Source organism: Procambarus clarkii, chromosome 11 (assembly GCF_040958095.1).
Source record: "Procambarus clarkii isolate CNS0578487 chromosome 11, FALCON_Pclarkii_2.0, whole genome shotgun sequence".
NCBI classification, from domain to species: Eukaryota; Metazoa; Arthropoda; class Malacostraca; order Decapoda; family Cambaridae; genus Procambarus; species Procambarus clarkii.
The window spans coordinates 10,156,353-10,180,033 of NC_091160.1; the positions used below are offsets into that span (position 1 = coordinate 10,156,353).

General features: G+C 45.7%; 1 protein-coding gene and 1 pseudogene across 1 annotated transcript; both read right to left on the reverse strand.

Moving 5' to 3' along the window:
* Positions 1–3,573: 3,573 nt before the first annotated feature.
* Positions 3,574–13,167, reverse strand: LOC138349536 (DNA-directed RNA polymerase II subunit RPB2-like; annotated as a pseudogene).
* A 3,820-nt stretch (positions 13,168–16,987) lies between these two features.
* LOC138363531 (protein NYNRIN-like) lies at positions 16,988–22,322 on the reverse strand. Its single transcript, XM_069322886.1, has 3 exons — positions 21,618–22,322; positions 21,254–21,447; positions 16,988–17,486 (listed from the first exon to the last, which is right to left on the reverse strand). The coding sequence occupies exons 1-3, from the start codon at positions 22,320–22,322 to the stop codon at positions 16,988–16,990; spliced, it is 1,398 nt and encodes a 465-aa protein (XP_069178987.1).
* Positions 22,323–23,681: the final 1,359 nt, after the last annotated feature.

The following is a 23,681-nucleotide window of genomic DNA, read 5'->3' on the forward strand; positions in this document are numbered from 1 at the left end:
AAGTTTTTACAATATCTCCTATAATATGCACACATTCCAATAAATCTCTGCACAGACTTCTTATTTGTTAGTACTGGGTACTCCACAATTGCCTGGATCTTGTCTTGCAATGGGACTATCCTTCCTTGTCCGACCTCATGTCCTAAGTACACTATAGTTCCTTTACCCCAACTACATTTCTTCATCTTGACAGTCAAATTAGCATGTTGTAACACATTAAACAATTTCTTTAAACTAGTCATATGATCTACCCAATTCTTACTGAAAATCACAATGTCATCCAAATATGCCCTACAATGTGGCACATCCTTCAACAAAGAAATCATTAATTTCTGAAAAGTGGCTGGAGCATTCCTTAATCCAAAAGGCATTACATTAAACTCGTAAGCTCTACCAAGAGTGATAAATGCTGTCACTCCCCTTGCAAAATCTGTAAGAGGTATCTGGTGATATCCCTTAGATAAGTCCAATTTCGATACAAACTTAGCATGACCAATAGTATCGACACAGTCCTCCAACAAAGGTAAAGGATATACATCAACTACAGTACCTGGTTGAGTTTTCTATAATCCACTACTAATCTCCACTTACCTTCTGGTTTTGGTAGTAATAGACACGGTGAACTCCAGGAACTCTGACTGGGTCTAATGAACCCATGTCGAAGAAGATTATCAACCTCATCCTGGATTATACGACGTTTCTCGGGTGTCACTCGATAAGGGTGCAGCCGAATTGGAGTTACATTTGTCAGGTTAATGTCGTGAGTAATGAGAGACGTCTGAGTGGGACCTCCCCAAACAAGTTAGAAGACATCTCCGAAAGGTCCTGGAACTCTGCTCTCTCCTCATCCTGCAAATGACACAACAATTCTTCCCCGGAACTGCTGGAATTAGAGAAACAAGAATTACCATCTTCCTCTACAACACTCAACTCTTCAGGATTTACCTCCTCAGCAACACAACGAGCCACAATACTAGGCACACAATAAGCCTTCAATCGGTTTACATGTACACTCATGGTCTGTCGTTTCTGCTTGGAATGGCAAACTTTGTAAGTAACTTCCCCAAGACGTTTTACTACTTGGTACGGTCCTGCAAATTTATGAGACGGACGTAACCATACGAAGCTTCAAGACCAATACCAAATCTCCTGGCTCAAAAACTCTGAGTTTGGCTTTGAACCTCTGGTCATGTTTCTGCTTCATTACCTGTTGTTGTTCACTTAGATGTCGTAAGGCCAACTCCCTTGTTCTGGACAGCTCTTTACATCCGTCAGGTAACGCTCACTCTGCCTGGCTGTAACATCTAACATTTTCTCATGTAACATTTTTAAAGGTCCTCTCACCTGATGTCCGAATACAAGCTCGAATGGAGAACAGCCTAGGGCACTGTGCAATCCATCTCTAGTCGCAAACAAAACAAATGGTAAATACCAATGTCTGGGTGAATCTTCCCCAGTTGCCTTCAACATTTTCTTGAGAGTTTGGTGGAACCGCTCGATTCCCCCTTGACTCTGAGGATGGTAAGGACTGGAAAAATTGTGCTTTATACCAAATGAATTACAAAAATGTTTAAAGGTGGTGGAACAAAAATTACTCCCATTATCAGTTTGAATTATACGGGGCATACCAAATAAGAAAAATCGTTCCAACTGCCTTATAATGGTAGAAGCTCTAATGTTACGTAATGCATATGCTTCAGGAAACCTGGTGGTCATACATAAAATTGTAAACATATACATATTTCCGGATTTCGTAAGGGGTAAAGGTCCGACACAATCCAGTACCACATGAGTAAAAGGCTCCTCTGGCACTACAATAGGGTATAATGGTGCTTGTGGCCCTGTCTGATTAGGCTTACCAACAGTTTGACACACAACACAATTGTGGCAATATCTGACCACATCTTTTTTAAGTTTTGGCCAATAGAAAAGTTTACAGATCTTATGATACATACTAGTAATGCCGTGGTGACCTCCCTTCAAGTCATCATGGGCAGCTTGCAATACCTGCTCCCTATACTCTGTTGGCACAACGAGCTAGATTTTAGACTCACAATTATCTGATAAGGGAGTTCCTGATGGTCTCCATCTTCTCATCAGACATCGATCCTTGAAATAACAACCCGTACTCTCCTCCAAAGTATCAATGGAGTCAGCTGCTTCTGCATAACACTCAGCTAGACTGGGATCAGTACTTTGCAACTCACTCAAGGTCTGGAACTCAACAGCTGGAGCGAGCGGGCAAGGAACTGGTACCTGGGCCACATCTTCCAGACCATCTGGGTCAGAATAAATTAGGGCTTTGGCACCGGTCTCACTCTTGACATCCACGTGAGCTAAAAATGTATCTTCAAGGTCCACCTCCACCTCCCTGTCTGAAGGGGTCATGGCCTCGAGAACATCCACCTTGGTAGAGGCAGGACTTACCACATTCTGGTTACCCATGGATCTGGTCGCAACACAGGCTCGATAAATGACACCATCATCCGCATCTGGTTGAGCCAGTACTGCACTAGGTTTAGTATACATAACAGCACAATCGGTCCCACTAACTTGACACTTGTTAAAATCATTACCTACAATGATATCTATCCCAGGAATGGGCAACTGCTCAGTGACTGCTACAGTGCACCAACCTGGTGTAATAGAAGAATTCAGGTTAGCCTTAATTAATGGTACACGTTGGATATGCCCTCCAAGTCCCTGCAATAACACTACCTCTCCAGTGTCTTCTGTGCATTTGTTTCCGCCACCACCGCGGATCGAACCCGGAACCTCAGGACTACGAATTCCGAGCACTGTCCACTTAGCTGTCAGGCCCCTACTAGCTACATTACTTCATCAGGTAATAAATGTTTTCTGTTTTAATAATTAGTGCACACATACATATGACTTTCATACACCATTAAGAAGCTGCTTATCACCCAAACTTGATCAAGATCATATTGTGATGTATATTCATAAGCCTATGAAATAATACAGGGTACAATACACCAATATTAAATAGTAAATACAAAAACAAGTACAGTACCATTCTGTATAATAATGTACAAAAGGATGTACTGTACTTTACTCCATTACAAAGAAAACACCATGTAAGAGTTTGCTAACTTTAATACCGTAAGCCACTGAAATAAATATTTTTCTCATAAATCTAAAAAAATATGCAAACTGTACTGTATAATTTTGTGTACTGTACCACTGTACTGTATAATTTTGTGTACAGTACCATTGTACTGTATAATTTTGTGTACAGTACCACTGTACTGTATAATTTTGTGTACAGTACCACTGTACTGGATAATTTTGTGTACAGTACCACTGTACTGGATAATTTTGTGTACAGTACCACTGTACTGGATAATTTTGTGTACAGTACCACTGTACTGGATAATTCTGTGTACAGTACCACTGTACTGGATAATTTTGTGTACAGTACCACTGTACTGTATAATTTTGTGTACAGTACCACTGTACTGGATAATTTTGTGTACAGTACCACTGTACTGGATAATTTTGTGTACAGTACCACTGTACTGGATAATTTTGTGTACAGTACCACTGTACTGGATAATTTTGTGTACAGTACCACTGTACTGGATAATTTTGTGTACAGTACCACTGTACTGTACCATGCCTTACTGTACTGTACTTCCAAAATTAAAACATGTTCACTTCATCACCATCATCCTGGGAGCAATGTTCATCGTAATCAATTCTTGGAAAAGTAATTGACATGCATAGGGACATAGGAAAGACGCATCTGGGATATCTGAGTTTTATTGCGGCATCCCTTACATTCAAAGGCATTGTTGCGTACAGTAGCAATAAGATCACACAAGTTGCACACATGAACAGAATATGGGTCACTGACTTCAGACAAACGCACACGGAGAAACTGTGCGGCGCCATGAGCAATATGGCAATCTTGTTCCATCTTACCGAATCGCAAGCTACCTTCCCTTGCACGACCTCCCATAGGCTACATAACCAAGACCTGCACAGGCCCTCTTGCACGGGAATGGATTTTATCATCTACCTTATGCTTCAAGTAAGTAATTATCAAAAGAAGGCACCAAACCGGGAAGGCTATGTAGCACCATCAAATACGCAAAATAATCAGAGGGCGCTAAAGATCACCAAGGATGCCAATACAAGAACAAAAACGCATAAGGCGAACGATATCAAAAGTATCCGAGTCACCAAGAATTCTATCGAGGGACAGGTGACCGCGAGGGGCGGTCGGAAAGCAAGACACACGCTCGTCCTGGAAGTCAGGACATTCAAGAAGGACATGCACGACCGTAAGAGGGACAATGCAACTAGGACAATAAGGAGCAGGGCGGCGCTCCATCAAGTGACCATGGGTTAAGCGAGTATGACCAATACGCAACCTCGCCAGAGCTGTTTCCCACCGCCGGTTACGGTGGAAGGAGGACGGCCACGAGGAAACACAACATTTAAGAGTACGTAGCTTGTTACCAGTAACAGACAACCAAGAAGCCTGCCAACAGGTAAGGACTGAGGAATGGATAACCGGGTAAAAGTCGGAATACGGAATGCCTTTACGAGAGATGGGACAAGAGCGGACAGCTTCCTTGGCGGCAGCATCCGCACGCTCATTTAAAGACACACCAATATGGCTGGGAACCCAACAAAACTCAACCGACTTAAATTTACTGTCAACGAGAAACAGCCAATGCTGGATCTCGACAACTACTGGATGAACCGGATTAAAGGACCCGAGAGCCATTAGGGCACTACGAGAGTCAACAACAACTACAAAGGAAGACTGACAACGAGAAAGCAGGAGACGAAGAGCATAGAGAATAGCATAAAGTTCCGCTGTAAAGATGCTAGTCTCCGGAGGCAAGCGACACATATAAGTGCGATCAGGAAAAACAACAGAGTAGCCAACACCGTCCGCTGACTTAGACCCATCGGTGAAGACAGAAACGGAGTGGGAGTGAGAAGAAAACTGCTCGAGGAAAAGGCGTTATAGAACCGTAGGAGGGGTAAAAGCTTTAGTGATTCGGGTCAAGGATGTACAAAACCGTGGAAGAGGGACCCTCCACGGGGGCAAAGATGGAACAACACGAGGAGAAACATCAGAAATACGAACGGAAAGAGAATCCTGTAGGCGAGATAACCAGACAGAAAGAGGGAGGTGGTAAAGAGGAACAGGAACCGCAGGAGGGGTAAAAGTTAAAGCACGACAGAGGCGAGAGGAAGGATGTTGCAAGGACCGCGCAAGATAGCGAAGACAGTAGCGATCACGGCGGTCCTGGAGAGACAGGAAGCCAGTGTCAACATACAAGCTAAGGATGGGAGTCGAACGAAAGGCACCAGAACTGAGGCGCAACCCAGTATGGTGCAAAGCATCAAGACGGCGAAGAGTAGAAGGAGAAGCAGACGAGTAAGCAGGGCAACCATAATCGAGCTTAGACAGGACGAGAGAGGAATGTAAAGCAAGGAGAGTTCGCCTATCTGCCCCTAAGAAGTATGGGACAAGACCCGAAGGAGGGTAAGGGCCTTAGAGCACTCAACACGGAGGTAAGAGATATGGGGAGACCAAGACAAATGAGTGTCAAGGAATAACCCCAAAAGCTTCGCGGAATCTTTGTATTCAAGGGGATGACCATAAAGGGACAAAGAGGGACGAAGAACAACCCGTTTCCGCGTAAAAGTCATGGCACAAGTCTTAGAAGTAGAGAACTTGAAGCCATGATCGGTGGCCCAAGACGACACGGCATCAATTACAAGTTGAAGCCGGCGTTGAAGGAGCGGCGAATCATCACCCTGACAACAAAGGGTATGATCATCGACATAGAGAGCGGAGAAGACACCAGAAGGAAGAGAGGAAAAGAAGACCATTGAGGGCAACCAGAAAAAGAGTAGTGCTCAGAACACTACCCTGGGGCACACCTTCGTATTGCTGAAAAGAGGGAGAGAGAGCGGTACCAAGGCGCACCCGAAAGGAACGACGAGAGAGGAAGCTGCGGAGAAAGAGAGGGAGATGACCACGAAGGCCAAAAGAATGAAGTTGAGATAGGATATGATATTGCCAAGTGGTGTCGTAAGCCTTTTCCAGGTCAAAAAGGACGGCAACAATGGAGGTCTTCGCAGCAAAAGCAGTACGAATATAGACCTCCAAGTTCACCAGGACATCTGTCGTGCTGCGGCACTTGCGGAAACCAAATTGAGAAGGGAAGAGGAGGTGATGGTGTTCCAGGAACCACATCAGACGAACGTTAACCATACGTTCAAAGAGTTTGCAGACACAACTTGTGAGAGCAATAGGGCGAAAGTCCTTAGGGGAAGTACCCAGAGACCCCGGTTTGCGAACAGGGAGGACAACGGCATCGAGCCAGTCCTCAGGGACTGACGACGACTCCCAGATCCGATTATACAGACTCAGTAAATACCTGAGACGTGCTCGGAGGGAGATGGCGAAGCATCTCATAATGAATACCATCGGAGCCCGCCGCCGTAGAACCGCAGAGGGCCAGGGCAGAACGAAGTTCAGAGAGAGAGAAGGGATCATTATAGGGAAGCTGAAGATGAGTGCAGAAATCTAAAGGACGAGACTCAAGGACAGGTTTACGAAGAAGGAAAGATTGGGGAAGATGAAGACCAGAGCTAACAGAAGAAAAGTGGGAACCCAGTTCGGAAGCGACCTGCAACGGGTCCGCCACAAGAGTATCATGGAGGTGAAGGATCGGTGAAACATCGGGAACGAACTTACCCGCTATCTTGCGGATACGCTTACAGATCTGGGCCAGAGGGGTTTCGGACGTAATCGTTGAGACATAAGATGCCCAACATTCACGTTTAGCCGTACGGATGGCCCTACGGGCCACCGCACTCGCTTTCCGAAAGAAAAGAAAAGAATCGGTCGTCTGCCTACGGCGGTGCCTCTTCCAGCTGCACGCTTACAGCGGACAGCCCGAGCATGGTCCGCATTCCACCAGGGAACGCACTTCCGTGGACCCCGGGAGGAAGAGCGAGGGATAGAGCAGAGGGCAGCGTTGAAGACAGTGTCATGAAAAAGGAGGAGAGCGCGAGAGAGAGGCAGAAGGGAGAGGTCAGAGAGAGTAGCACTGAGGGAAAATAGGGTCCAGTCCGCCTTAGCAAACTGCCACCTAGGGAAAGAGAGGGAAGGGCGAAAAGAGAAAAAGGAAACAAGGATGGGGAAATGATCACTTCCATGGAGGTCATCAAGAACCTGCCACGTGAAATCTAAGTAAAGAGAAGAAGAGCAGAGAGAAAGATCACAACAAGAAAGGGTGCGAGTCCGAGAGTCCAAATGAGTGGGCTCACCAGAATTCAGAAGAGACAGGGAAGAAGAGAGGAGAAACGGCTCAAGAAGGCGACCCCGGGTATTCATCAGAACGTCACCTCAAAGAGAATGACGACAATTGAAGTCACCCAGCAGGAGCACAGGCTCCGGCAAGGAGTCTAGGAGGTGTTTCAAATCAGGAAGAGAAAGCGGGACACTCGAGGGGAGATAAATGGAACAAACAGTGTACCATTTCCCCACAAAGACACGAGCAGCAGAACAATGGAGAGGTGAAGGAAAAAGTAAAGGAACAAAGGGAACATCAGTACGAATCAAAAGAGCAGAAGAATTAGAAGCCCCAGCAACAGCTGGGGGTGGGAGAGAAAGGAATAGCCACGAAAACGACCAGGACGAGCACCAAGCATCGGCTCCTAGAGACAGACACAAAGGGGCAAAAACCGCGAAATCAGAAGTTGGAGTTCGAGGAAATTAGCATAATAACCTCGAATGTTCCATTGAAGAATGGACAACGACGAGAAGAGAAAGGACAAAAACAGAGAACAAGGAAGAAACAAAGGCGAAAGAGCAACAGAGCACGTTAAAGAATATCAGGGTCGGGATCAGGGTCAGCAAAGTCAGGGTTAGGGGGCATGGGTAAACTGAGCAAAGACGGAGGGAAGGAAACGGGAGAACAGATCAGAGGTGGGCGGGCGGGGTCCGGAGGAGGAGGAGGAGGAAGAGGAGGAGACAATGGAGAGGAGCAGGCAAGGACAGCAGCAGGAAGAGGAGGGGTAGAAAGAGGGGAGCGCACCTCAGCAAGGGCAGCAACTGAGAGGGAAGCGGGGGCTAAAGAAACCTCCATAGCAGGAACAGGGGGCGCAACCACCGAAATGGGAGGGGAAGGAGCGAGAGAGGCAGAAGTAGGGGCCGAGGAAGAAAGCGAAACCTTCTTACCCGCCGGGGAGGAGGAAGGAGAGGAGCCAGGTTTACGCTTCTGACGTAAAGAGACAGGTGTTCCAGCAACCACGTACTGGGCAACGGATTCTAGCGTCTCAACATGAGAAGCTGAACGAGAGCACACATGACGGCCGTTTGGAGAGCGATGGACATCAGCCCGCACCAACAGGCGGCGGGGAGAGTCAAGAGACGGAGGGGAAGGATGGGAAGGAGGAACGGAGGGAGACGAGGAAGAAGACACAGGAGACACGACAGACCGGGTAGAAGGAAGGGGAACCCCAGACAGAAGACCAGGAGGAGGATCCTTCGGGAGAGAACCCAAAGGAACAGAGGAGGGGGCAGTGGGCGCATCAGGATCCAAGGCCCGGAAACGGTTGTGAGTCTGAGGAAGGCGGGAAGGACGAGGAGAGGAAGAGCGCAACACGCGAGCATAAGAGATATTAGCATAAGGCGGGAGCCGGCGAACCTGGCGTCTCGCCTCAGGAAAAGATAAACGCTCCCGGTGCTTCAAGTTGAGGACGGCTGCCTCAAGCTTGTAATGGACACACGCACGGGAGAAGGCAGGATGGGCTTCACCGCAGTTGAGGCAACGAGCCTGGGGAGAAGTGCACTCCGACTTAGAGTGACCTTCGCCACCACACAAAGGACAGAGAGAGACAGTCCCGGAACAGCGGAGGGCACCATGCCCAAACCTCCAGCACTTGTTGCAGAGCCGAGGAGAAGGAATGTACTCCTGGACAGAGCACCTGGCACCAGCAAGAATGACAGAGGGTGGAAGGGTCCTACCATCAAAGGTAATCTTCACAACCCAGAGGGGTTGACGGCGACTACCACGAGGGGGACGAGTAAACGTGTCCACCTGGAGAATAGAATGGCCCTGGGCAGCAAGGATATGTCGAATATCGTCGTGGCAGTCGCGCAGGTCCCGAACACCGGTCGCAACATGGGGCGGGAGCAAAATAGTGCCAACACTGTCATTCAACTGAGCGTTCTCCGAGACCCGAACAGGGGTCTCGCCAAGGCAGGATAAGGCAGCCAAGCGGGAAGCAGCATCCTGAGAAGGAGCAGCAACGACACGTGTACCGAGACGAGTGGGGTTGAAAGTAATGGAGGCATCCACGGAATCAACGAGATGTTGATGGAGGGAGAAATCGTCAGGAGGCGCAGAATCAAGAGGGAGGAGATCAAAATATTTGGCCCACGAAGTGGGACCAAACAAGGCTTGATAGGTATCAGAACTGGAAGGAATCGAGCGAGGGCGGCCGTGACGAGGACGGCGGTGAGAATCCCCAGAGAGAGAGGGGTTAAAAGGCGCAGTAGTTACAACTAGAGAAGGAGCCGCGCCAGGGGACGAGGTAGTCACCACTGGGGGCTTGGGGCTCGACCCAACCACAGAGGAGGGAGGGGAGCCAGGGGAAGGAGTCAGAGAGGCCAAAGGAGGAGCAAGGTCGGGGCCCAATGCAGCGGAGGCTACAGAGCCCGGTCTTCCAATACGGACCGACTCGGGGGCTTGGTCGCCCACCCCACGAGCCTGAGAAGGTAAACCAGAAGCAGCCGAAACAGGGGTTATCATCATTACGAAAAGAAGAATTCATTCACGAATGTGCCCCCACACCCACCATGGAGCCACAATTAAAGGCAGGACACCCAACAAGAAGCTATCGCCGATCTTGCCGGGGCCTCCTAGGGGTGCGTCGTGAGTATACGCCCCACAAACGCCACCTTAAGAAACCGACAGTCCGTCGAGATTGGGTTCAGTGACGAAAGGGGGATTGACAATAAAAGGTTCCCCTCGCTCTCGACGTCGGGTACTACAGTTCTACGGGTGCAAGAGTATGTCCTCCTCAAGCACCCGGGCGTGAAAATATAAGAAGTCCAAGTGAAGAACCAGAACGAGCAAAAGGTCGGCAGGAAACGGCAAGCAGATAGGAGAAGAGGGGGAAGAAAAACGAAACAGAAGAAAAAGGAAAAGATGCCCAGCAGAATTGGAGAGGACGACAGCAGGAGCACAAGGCTAGAAAAGGACAGAGGACTGTCCCAAGGAGCATCACACCATATGCTTCAAACGATGATAATATGTAGGAGTCAGGAAAATCTGAGCATTCATCTTCCGTCCAGTGTGACCACAATACATAATCTCATTGCCTCTTAATTGGTAGCCATACCCTTGTAACAAATTGTATTTTTCTGTACATTCACGGCATCACTGAAGGGCGTAGCATCACCAATTTCACCCTTGTTGGCACCAAGCTTTCCTCGTAAAGCTTCAATTAAATGGTCAATTGTCATTCGGGAGAGAATGGCATGAGGATTAATAATGGTGTCAGGAGTTATACCTTCTGCTGTAAAAGGCATATCCTCCACCCTGTACTGAATACTACAGATACCTTTTTGTCCATGACGGGAGGCAAATTAATCACCAATCTGGGGAATACGTACAGACCTTACACGAATCTTGATAAAATGATCACCATCTACGTTCACAGTCAGCATGACATGGTCCACAATGCCAGTTTCCGAGCCCCTCAAAAATACACTGGCATCTCTCTTCCTGAACCGTCTTGGATGACCATCTAATTCATCCTCATTTTCTGGCAGTGATGGTTTTGTCCAGTTACCCGTGGCCAGAGAATATCGCAGTCCATCAGAAATCAGCTTAGGCTTAACTGCAACATCCAACCTATACTCTTGACCTTTATCTAAGAGTTTCTGAGCGTGCATACGAACTTCTTTCATCAAGTTCCGGAATAATCCTCGGGAAAGTAAGGTCATGAGAGGACCGGCCAAATCTAGCCTCTTGTTTCCATAGTGATCATGATCATCTAGCTCTCGTCGACCTAAAGCGGCAAGCAAAAGCCAGTGAACCATGTACTCTAGAATGTATGCCTTCTTTGTCTCACAAAAATCTGATACACCAACGTGAGGTAACATTTCTTTCTGCAAAATCTCACGGGCAAATTTATGCGCTTCTCTTTTGTTACACCAAGTCGAATACCGAGTAAACCAATAAAGTTCAATGCAACATTCTGTTCCTGAATTATAAAGGCTTCGTCCATAGATGGCTTTACCATTTCCATCATCTCAGGATCATCAAAATCATAGACGATATGTTCAAAAATATCTCGATCTGCTACAAAGCCCAAAGCACGAAACACAACAAACAAAGCAGATTTATTAGCACTACTTCCACCCCTAGCCATCATGTTGATCCAAAGAGTGGGTACAGGTAGTGCAGAGTGCTCAATACACGAGCGGGTTTCGCACTTGTAAGCATATTTACTTTCCTTCATACTGGACACGTACACGGTGTTTGTCGCCATCTTCTCCTGGGTAATCAGCATTTTCTCTGAGCCGTTGATAATGAATTAAGGATCAAGAGGACATTCGTTAACCTCGTGAAGTTATACAAGAGTATAACATATATTGTGTATAACATAAAAGAAGTATGCATATTTAGGATGCAGTAGGTTGTGAACTGAGGAGTGAGCAGCAACCTAGTACGATTATAGGATGAAGACTAAAGGGGAATATTGGGCTGCTACCAACTGATAAGCAGCCTAAGGAGTTGCATAGTAATATAACTGTTCTTGTATATGTGTGCATTAAATGTCTCTTATGTTGGCTGGTTTTTACTCTAGTTCTGGTGAGGCTTCCTGGCAAGTGAGAGAGAGAAAGACACGGCTATAACTTGGGTGATAGTGGACTATAACTACTAAGGGGGATTGAGAGATCATCCCACAGTAAGGAGAGTGCTGGGAATCACGGCTTCTTGAGAGCGGGTGTGTACTCATGACAACTAGGCAGTGTGAGCCGAACCCCTGTATAAAGGTGCCGTTGAACCCCCTCTCCCTGAACCAGACGCTTACCACTGTGATCCCCCAAATAATTGCAAGCCCTCCAGTGTCCATTGCTGGTCGACTGACGGCAGCAGAAGCGAGGCTGTCGTGGTCGGTCATTTATCTGTCAGGGCGTGGTTGGGTTTCTCTGTTCGACGATAAGACAGTATCAGGAGGGGTCAAATAGCCAAGATTCATTATATAAAACACCCAACACCCCCCACACGCTCTGATACTGAACAAAATGTTATCGTGGTGCACTAAACAATGCTCTCAAGATATTACATCCAATGATCTCATGGTACTGTATAATTTGTTTTAATAGTGTTGTATACAATGTTCTTAATTTAAGGTGGTGTAAGTAAGTAAGTAATTATCAAAAGAAGGCACCAAACCGGGAAGGCTATGTAGCACCATCAAATGCGCAGAATAATCAGAGGGTGCTAAATATCACCAAGGATGCCAATACGAGAACAAAAACGCACAAGGCGAACGATATCAAAAGTATCCGAGTCACCAAGAATTCTATTGAGGGACAGGTGATCGTGAGGGGCGGTCGGAAAGTAAGACATGCGCTCGTCCAGGAAGTCAGGACATTCACGAAGGACATGCACGACCATAAGAAGGACAATGCAATTAAGTAAGTAATTATCAAAAGAAGGCACCAAACCAGGAAGGCTATGTAGCACCATCAAATATGCAAAATAATCAGAGGGCGCTAAATATCACCAAGGATGCCAATACGAGAACAAAAACGCATAAGGCGAACGATATCAAAAGTATCCGAGTCACTAAGAATTCTATCGAGGGACAGGCGACCGCGAGGGGCGGTCGGAAAGCAAGACACACGCTCGTCCTGGAAGTCAGGACATTCAAGAAGGACATGCACGACCGTAAGAGGGACAATGTTACTAGGACAATAAGGAGGAGGGCGGCGCTCCATCAAGTGACCATGGGTTAAGCGAGTATGGCCAATACGCAACCTCGCCAGAGCTGTTTCCCACCGCTGGTTACGGTGGAAGGAGGACGGCCACGAGGAAACACAACATTTAAGAGTACGTAGCTTGTTACCAGTAACAGACAACCAAGAAGCCTGCCAACGGGTAAGGACTGAGGAATGGATAACCGGGTAAAAGTCGGAATACGGAATGCCTTTACGAGAGATGGGACAAGAGCGGACAGCTTCCTTGGTGGCAGCATCCGCACGCTCATTTAAAGACACACCAATATGGCTGGGAACCCAACAAAACTCAACCGACTTAAATTTACTGTGAACGAGAAACAGCCAATGCTGGATCTCGACAACTACTGGATGAACCGGATTAAAAGACCCGAGAGCCATTAGGGCACTACGAGAGTCAACAACAACTACAAAGGAAGACTGACAACGAGAAAGCAGGAGACGAAGAGCATAGAGAATAGCATAAAGTTCCGCTGTAAAGATGCTAGTCTCCGGAGGGAAGCGACACATATAAGTGCGATCAGGAAAAACAACAGAGTAGCCAACACCGTCCGCTGACTTAGACCCATCGGTGAAGACAGAAACGGAGCGGGAGTGAGAAGAAAAGTGCTCGAGGAAAAGGCGTTTTAGAACCGTAGGAGGGGTAAAAGCTTTAGTGATAAGGGTCAAGGATGTACAAAACCGCGGAAGAGGGACCCTCCATGGGGGCAAAGAAGGAACAACACGAGGAGAAACATCAGAAATACGAACGGAAAGAGAATCCTGTAGGCGAGATAACCGTGTGAGATTTTCTTCCTTGACAGGTTATCAAAAGAATTAAGTCCTATTGATGTTACGTTAATTGCAACTACCTCGCAAGAGAGGCAGACATTAAACAGCAAGAGCTGCCAGTGGCAGATATTTAATCTTAAAGCCTAAGATCATAGGACCGCGGGAGCAAACCGCCAGGCGAAACCACTCGGGTAACACCTGTCAATTAGGTCGCTGGCTCCTCCTAGTTAACAAACTAATAAAGGATAGCCGACGGATTCTCACCTCTTATTTATAGAAGTGTGGTGCTGTGCAATGGACTCGAGCTTTAGATACAGACTTGATATGAACATAAGCAGGCAAAGCATTGCAGAACATGAAATGTGGGGCAGTAATATTGGAAGGTTTAACGTAAACGACCGTTTCTATAACAAAACAATTTATTCACAAAACAAAACTAAAACTACTACACAGTGAATTTACGTTACTTTACTGTCACTCCAGTGGCACATTAAAGGACAGCTAATCAACAGCCTGATGGACCCACGGTCTCCTTATCCTGTCGTCGCTGACTGAACAATGACACTAACTGAACAAAGTGGTGCCCACTGGTGACGCAAGCTTGCAATCAATATTGTCACGGCTTCACGGTGACCAATACTATAATCACAAAGACTTGACTGGCGCTCGCTGCCCACAACGAGATACCAAGTAACAAGGCGGTTAATCCAAGAATGATAACCCCTTATAAAAAATCTTACGTTAACACTTCTCTCAGGACAATCAAAACAAAAGTTACTCTAATTGAATTTAAACAATTACGTTAACACACACGTGTCACAACGACACTCAAATGGCAGCAATAACTCGTAAATCAATTAATTACATCAACTTGAAAGTCAAGCATTCGGTGAGTAATTCCCAATTAATTACTGAATACAATAGCCTATTAATACAGACGAGTATTGACAAAGCCTACTGTCTCTCAACTGACAGTTCACTTCCGGTCTTACGACAAGATTACCTTAACGAGGGTAGACTACTGTACCACACACAATGTTCCAATACTCCGTGTAAACAACAACATCAACACCTGGTGAATTCACTAAGTGGTGATTACTAATTATCTTTAATTAGCTACGAGTGCTTAATAACTCTGTCCGCCGACAGAGCTGATCAGTCCTACGAATTACGGAAGCTTAATTACAGCGCAATTGACTCCGATCATAGCAGACCGTCAACCCCTTACGTTAATCCCTCAATTAACGAAGGCTCGTTAAATCGTTAGTCTTCACTTGACAATTCCTCCACTGCGTGAACTTCACTGTGACTGTTGCCTTTACACGTCCCTACGTTAATCACAACAATGTTCAACGAACAAGTGACCTCGTTAAGTAAATCGTGACCCCCGGTGACGTTAACTTACTTTAATTCTCACGGAATCCTTCACAGTACACAACGCCTTCCACCAAGGTCAAACTTGTCTACGGTGTACAACACAGTACAACACAGTACATCACAGTACAACACAGTACATCCTTGCCACTCACGGCAAAACTTGTAAATGACTTCCCCCAGTAAATTATCCACCAATAATTCACACTTTACCACAACACAACAGTAAAATATATAACCAAGGGAAATCTCCCTGTTACCACTTTTCACTGCTGAAAAAGGGAATCAAATTACAGCGAATACATACACGACACGTAGAAAAATAATAGAAGTAAATAACTCACTTTACCCTACCTCTGAATGTGCCACTAGGTGTCTTCACACACGTCAAAAATCACAGTTGGGCCCAATCCTCAACTTGATGACAAACAGGGTAGACTCACACGTCTCCAATTCCCATTCACCTCCCCAGGTGGTCCCAGGGACAGAGGACAGACGGAACACTGGGGGCGAACCCAGCTTCAGAGTTTTATTACCCAAACGGAAACAGTGTACTTACATTAATGATGTGGGGCCCCTCTTTCACTCACACATACACGTCAATCACACTCCCACTGCTGCTGCTGGATGATGACGTAGGCGTCCTCACTTTCTACACGTGGTCAGGTGGAGCACAGGGTCCTAGACCACGGGGTGTTAGCTCTACACACACACAGAGACCAGGATAGCGCAGACACACCGGCACAGGCAGGCACAGTTGCGCACAACAGCAAGGATGCGGTACCACGCCCCTTCCACTTGACACGGTACCCCAGGATACGATGGTACACGGTGTTATGACGGTATACGAGACCCGAGATGAAGTCCTTCACTGTTCCTCCGAATTATAACATTTAAGGTTTCTCTCATAACACTGAAACCTTTTCTGGCACGTCTCACAGCAGTATCTTCAAGCACAGATACGATCGACGGCGGATGTCGTTTTTGTAGCCCGATAATTAACGCCTCACACTCAGTCCAGTTCCTCTAAGATGGCGTCCCACAATTACGCGGCTAGATGACAAGTTCACACGGCTCGATACAAGCCCCTTTCCGATTACCGGATTCTTACGCACGGCACACGGAAAGATAGCAAGATGTAGGCGTGACTTTAGTAACGTTGCAGGCGGTATTTCCCGATGCTTGGCCTAGCACGGGAAATGTCGGCCTCACTATGCAGCGTCTTAGGTAAGAATGTCGTTCCCGCCAATACTATGCCTGGAGGTACCATGCGGTACCCCTCAGCGTCTTGGCCAATCACGGTTCAGCATTTCTGAGGCCCCAGACCCTCAGCCAATCGCGCACCTGCCCCATGACGCTACCCCCCCTCACACGAGGTGGACACGTGATAGGGGGGGTGGTCTACGGCCGTTAATCCCCCATACCTCCCTCTCTACACTTGACTTGTACAAAAATTTCTCTGAAATCAACTCCCTCCTGTAATTTCCTTCACAGACCTGATACAGCGATCAGAATGACATCAATGGCTAGCAAATGTCATGGGCTGTCCAACGACACCCAACACGACTGTGGAAAAGTTATATTCAGAAAGTTGAATCACGGTGCACTATGCAATTTCGTACTTAATTCAGTGCACGAGAGAGCAGGGAAAATATGTCTCCTGACATCAACCTCCCACTAAGGGTTTATTTCACTGGAAGCGAAATACACCCCACCATTTTACCAGCTCGATGGTGCACTGTGCACGAGCTGTCACACACACTGACAGCTCACTTCCGGCTGGGTAGTGGTGGGTGGAGACTCCGTTTTCTATGCGTCGTCGCCCTGAGAGACTTGGGGTGACTCCTCCGATTCGTCCTGGGTAGTGTTACCTGACTTAGGCGCAGAGTGCTCGGCTCCAGGGCCAGGCTCTAGCCGGCTCGACGCCTCGAAGCTAGGCTGAACCCCAAGCTCTGCAGCTCCGGCTTCAGTCTGTGTCATACCGGACACACTAGCAACACCCTGGGATGGACTACCCGGAGAGACACTATCTTCACTCTCCTCCGACCTTGATGACGCATCATCGCGTTCCTCATAGCGTTTTAACATGTTAACATGGTACTTCTTATTGACCCCCCTTATGCATACGACGTACGTCAATGAGTGACTGCACTCAGTGATGGTGAAGGGTCCCTTCCACTGTAGCAGGAGCTTGTTCCTGCTTGTAGGGAGGAGTAGGAGTACTTTATCTCCCACCTTAAACTTCCTCTCCCTGGCCTTCTGGTCGTACCTGCTCTTCTGGTACTCCTTAGCCTTGGCGAGTTCCTCCCTGGCCAACAATTGAGTGCATAAATAGTTCTTCAGGTCTTATTAATTATACAGTCATAACTGAACTATTTATAGTTAATAATCATTAGCTTAAATTTGCCTATGCTTATTATTCAACTTTTCTTTGATTCCATTTATTACCTAGGTTGCCTAGCCTCGCCATGCTCCCTTACTCCATTGTACCCCTGGCTTTGCCTGCATCTCAAATTGCAAATTGTTACTTACAGTGTACCTGAGAGTACTTGTAAGCAATCTACCTCATTTTTCATTTTTGCTCAATTTGTTTTTGTATTGCTTAGTCTTGTTTATATTTTTGTTTTGTATTTCTATATCTTGTGTTTTGTATAGTCCATGTTTATATGTTTTTTCGTTAATCTCATTTATTACCTAGGTTGCCTAGCCTAGCCATACTCCCTTACTCCATTGTACCCCTGTAAGCCCCTTTTGAGTTTGCTTTGTACTGTATTGTGTACATTTTTTCCCCTATTTTATAGCTTATTTCTACCTTGTTATTTGCCTTTCTTCCCTTGTTTTTCCTGCAATCAGCTTTTTTTATGCAGACAAGTATAGACCCTGAACTTAACCTCTTATCCACTATCTATGACAATTATCACTTTAATGATCTAAATTGCAGATATTTTGCAGCACATGATGTAAACAATGTATTAACTCATAATCACAATATCTCTGTAATCAATTTGAACGTTAGATCCCTAGGTAAACACTTCGATGATGTTAGTGCCTTGATTGAAGCTATTGACAACAAATTCTCTTTTATTATACTTACTGAAACATGGTTGAAAGAGGATACTACTCAGCTCTTTAACATGCCTAACTACTCAGCAATTCACAACTGTCGTCAACTTCAGAGAGGTGGTGGCACTGCTCTTTACTACCACCAAGAACTAACATGCTTAAAAGAAATTAGAACCAGAGACTGCTAAGGGGAGTATATCTTCGCCAGCTTCAGAGTCAAGGGTGCCGAGTCTGTCCTGACTGTGGGTGCAGTTTATAGAATTCCTAACACTGATGTGTCCGAATTCGACTCAAACCTTAGAAATCTAATACTTGATAACAGACTGAACAAAAACCACCTAATTATCGCAGGGGACTTTAATATTGACCTCTGCGAGCCTGAACACCCCACTGCTGTTAGCTTCCTCAACTGTATGAATTCCTGCTTCCTCATACCCTTAATCACTAGACCTATTAGAATCACTGATAGCACTGCCACGACGCTCGATCACATCTGGACAAACATAACCTCTCCGCTTACTTCAGGTATAATCACCGATAGCACTACAGATCATTACCCCACATTTCTCTTAACTAACATTAGCAAACCACCTTTTGAGTCAAGAGTGATACGTTTTAGACTACACAATGAAACTGCTATAGACAATTTTATAACTGCTGCTGATAATGTCAACTGGGAGTCCGAGTTAGGTAACATAGTGGACATCAACCTAGCAGTGCAATCTTTTCTTCAAAAAACTCTTAGCCTTTATAATACCCACTGTCCTATGCTTACAAAACAAGTCACAACCAAAAGGCTTAACAATCCCTGGCTTACAAAGGGAATACTTAAATCTATTAATAAAAAACATGACCTTGAGAAGAAGTATAGGTTAGGAATTGTCTCCAAAGAATTCTCAAAGAATTACTCATTATTGCTGTCCAAGATAATTAGACGAGCCAAAACTAAATACTACGAAGATAAATTTACCCAAATAAAGAGCAACATTAAACAAACTTGGAGAACAATTTCTCAAATATTGGGATCAAAGAAGTCTTTAAATAACAAACCGACTCTCCTGTCTAATAACGATGGTCAGCTTTCAGCCTCTGATTCTGCTATTGAGTTCAATAGGTTCTTCTCTTCCATTGGTTCATCCCTTGCAAATGATATTCCATCTTCCAGTACAGACATTAATGACTATCTTTCAGGTAACTATCCACAGTCTCTGTACCTAAAGCCTATTAATTCCACTGACGTCAATGAGATAATCCTTTCCCTTAAAACCAAGTCTGGTGCCCTTGAGGAGATACCAACTTTAATTTACAAAAAAGCCTCCAGATCTTTAGCCCCTGCTATTGCTTTGCTCTTCAACAAGTCACTTGAACTCCAAACCTTCCCAGATATTCTAAAAAAAGCGAGAGTAACGCCTGTCCACAAATGTGGTAATCTCACAGATGTTAACAACTACAGACCTATATCTATCCTGCCAAACTTGTCAAAAATTTTTGAAAAACTAATCTATAAGCAGCTTTACTCATATCTAGCCAAACTCAATATACTTAGCCCTTGCCAATATGGCTTCAGACCCAAAAAAAGCACTAACGATGCACTTATTAGTATGCTTAACTCGATTCATACAGCTCTTGATAAAAATGAGTTCCCTGTTGGTTTGTTTGTGGACCTGCGTAAAGCTTTTGATACTGTCAACCACCAAAACTTTCTACGTAAATTACATCATTATGGAGTCAGAGGACACTCCCTACAATACCTCAAATCCTACCTTACTGACAGGCTCCAATATGTTTCTGTGAATAATACAATTTCTCCCACCCTACCCATCAACATTGGTGTTCCCCAGGGCAGCATACTTGGCCCTCTCCTCTTTCTCATCTACATTAATGACCTTCCAAATGCCTCCCAACACCTCAAACCAATTCTATTTGCTGACGACACAACCTTCATTTACTCCAGTCCTGATCCCCTTGCTCTAAATGCCACAGTAAATACTGAGCTAAATAAAGTCCATCTGTGGCTAACTGCCAACAAACTCACCCTTAACATTGACAAAACCTTCTATATTCTGTTTGGCAATAAATCCTCTAATCAAATAAATCTCAAAATAAACAATACCCAAATTTGTAACAAATTAGATGGCAAATTCCTTGGCATTCTCATTGACCACAAGCTGAATTTCCAGGGACACATTCTAAACATATCAAAAAAAGTTTCAAAAACTGTGGGCATTCTTTCTAAGATCAGATATTATGTACCACGCCCTGCCCTGGTGACTCTCTATTACTCCCTTATCTATCCATATCTCAACTATGGTATTTGTGCTTGGGGCTCTACTACCCAAAATCACTTACGTCCTCTAATTACTCAACACAAAGCTGCTATTAGGACAATATCCAATTCTGGCCCCAGACATCACTCGGTACCCCTACTTAAATCTCTGAATATGTTAGACATTAAGTCACTGCACATTCTCTCATGTGTATTATACATATATAAAACGCTAAACTATAATGCCAATCCTGATCTCAAAAGCTTCATAGAAGGTTGTATCAGAACCCATGAGCATCACACCAGAAATAAATACAGTTTTGATATTCCTAGAGTACGACTTAATCAAACTAGAAATGCTCTACAAATCAAGGGGCCCAGAATGTGGAATGACCTTCCCAACCATGTTAAAGACTGTACCTCTCTCAACCAGTTTAAGTTAAAAGTGAAGCTATACCTAATAAATTCCCTGTAACCTACCTTACCCTTCTATTGTCAACCAATGTCTGTTTTTTTCTTTAAAAAGCGCTGTTTGTCGACATAATTGTATTTGTGCTGCTTTTTCATCTATGTTTTCATTTCTTGTTTTCATTCTACTCATTATGCTCAATTAGTATTAAGCTTGTCATTTAAGTTTATCATGCCCGAAACGCTTTGCGTAATAGTGGCTTTAGGCATTGTATGTACTAGCTCTACCTATAAGTCAAACAATCCTTGTAAAAATTTATTGTATGCATGTACCTTACCTAAATAAAATTGTATTGTATTGTATTGTATTGTATAACTGACACGTCTCTTCTAGACGGTTCCTCAAATCTATGACGTACTCATACGTCGTCTTGGTTTCTGGGGTACAGTCTTCCTCCTCCCATAGATTCTTCAACACATGCAGCGGAGGAGCTCGAACGGTGAGAACCGGGTACTTGCCTGGGGTACTTCCCTGTAGGCAAACAGTACCGGGTTAATGTACTTTGGCCACTCTTTGGGTTGCTCTATGCACATCTTCCTGAGCATTCTCTTTAGGGTACCATTAAACCGTTCTACCAACCCATTTCCCATAGCATGATAAGGTGTGGTGAATTATGGCTGCAACATGAGTAGCCTAGCTACTTCCGCCATCATCTCACTGGTGAACTGTGCCCCCCTGTCGCTGTGTATCTTCTCCAGTATACCTAAGCGACTGAAGAATCCAACCAATGCTTCCGCCACTGTGACGGTCTCGATATTCTTCAAAGGTGCCGCCTCTGGATACCGAGTAGCATGATCTACCATGGTCAGGATATATCTACTGCCGTCTGATGCCCTCGGCTCAATCGGGCCAATTATATCTACACTGACCATCTTAAATGGTTGATCAATGATGGGGAAAGGCTTCAGCTTCCCTGGCTGCACCTTACCTCTGTCAGCGGTGCGTTGACAGGCGTCACACGACCGAGTGTACCGCTGTATGTCCCCAGTCATCCCTGGCCAATAGAACGATGACTGAATTCGTTCACTGGTCTTAGCATGTCCCATGTGGCCCCCCATTACTCCCTCATGACCGAGAGTAAACACAGCTAGGCGATGCTCTTTGGGGACCAGTAATTGTTCCCAAGTGTCCTGGGGTGTTTCCACCCTGCGCACTAGCTTACCCTTAACCTCCAAGTATTTATACTTGCGCTTATTCATGGTGAAGACCCTACCCTCTGCGGCATGTTCTCTCATCTTCCTGAGTGTGGGGTCTTTCCTTTGGGCTTCCTGGAATTCTTTAGTGCTTACTCCTTTCAAAGAATGTAGTTTCAGCGGCTTGACCACTTTGGTGGGTTGCGCACTCATTGCGCGTGTGGTCACCGCGGCTACTAAAGCCTTGTTCCCCCTTGGAGCAGCAGTGACACCTACAGTCACCAGGGGTCTTCCCCCTCTCCTCTTATCTACCTCCGAGGCGGTGACCCTTGCCCACCCCCGGGGTTGGCGGGACCTGGCTGGATCAGCTAATCGAGCCCCCACCCACCTCCTTGAGTTTCTTCCCGTTTTCTGTTGGCAGAAAGGAGCAGGCTTTCCCCGTTTTCCTTGCGCCTGCTGCCTCTGTTCCTTAGCTGGGGAGGCAGCCATGGCTTGGCTACCAGCTGACTGGCGCGTGACGTCACCTCCAGCTGGTGTGAGTCCCGTTCTCTGTGAGTCACTTCCACAGGACCGACTCTTACTATTTGACACTCCAGGGGCGTTTCCCAACAACAACCCGTATACAGCGTCCTTGCATTTCACCGCTCGTATTTTACCTTTTACATATGGTGTGTCAACAGTCAGGGATACCTCGATCATATTCATCTGTGTACCATCAGGGTATCTTACATGAATGGTTCTGCCTGTCTCGTTCCCAGGCTCGACAAGGCTCTCTCGGACCATATGAGTAGTAGCTCCCCTGTCTCGAAAGACCTTGGTCCACTTACCATTAACTAAACCTTTTGCTGTCTCCAGGGTGTGCTCCAGAGGATCACCTCCCTCGTGGGCACCCAGACCAGCAATTTGTGCGTGTGTTCCCCCCTTTTCTGCACGCTTGCTCTTCTTACACTGTGCTGCCTTGTGACCTGGCTGGCCGCAAGTAAAACAGCGGGGTCCACTGACCTTGTGTGGCTTATGGCTTACTCTAGACTTACTGTCTTTAGGCCTATCCCCGCTCCCTGAGGCTTGGTCATGACGTCGGTTCACTGCACAACTATATTCTACCCACTTCAAGACTCCGCTCCAATATAAAAGCATCAAGAAATATGGGCCAATAGGCCCTCTGCAATTACTTCCATTCTTACCTTCAATACCCATTGTTTCGTGTTCTGTCTTGTGTTGAAAGTTTGTTTTCACCTCATCCAAAACTGTTGTAACATCACCTCACCCAAATGCAGGTATAAAAAATCGAAGATGTTTAAGCTCTATTCAGTTATTGTTGTGTGTGTGTAAACTAAAGACTTTGAAAATGTAATAAGTTTTACGAAACTCGCTCAAGTGTCGTGTCAAACTAGAAATAAAATGAATTTTGGAGAATTGATTTTTCAATTACCATCAACAGTGAAAAGAAACATAAGAAAGATCGAGAAAATTTGTGTTAGAATTATTAATCTTACTTTTTCGGTCATATTGAATAAAATATGTCTACAGGAAAGACTGCTAAGACAATAATATATGTCTACAGGAAAGACT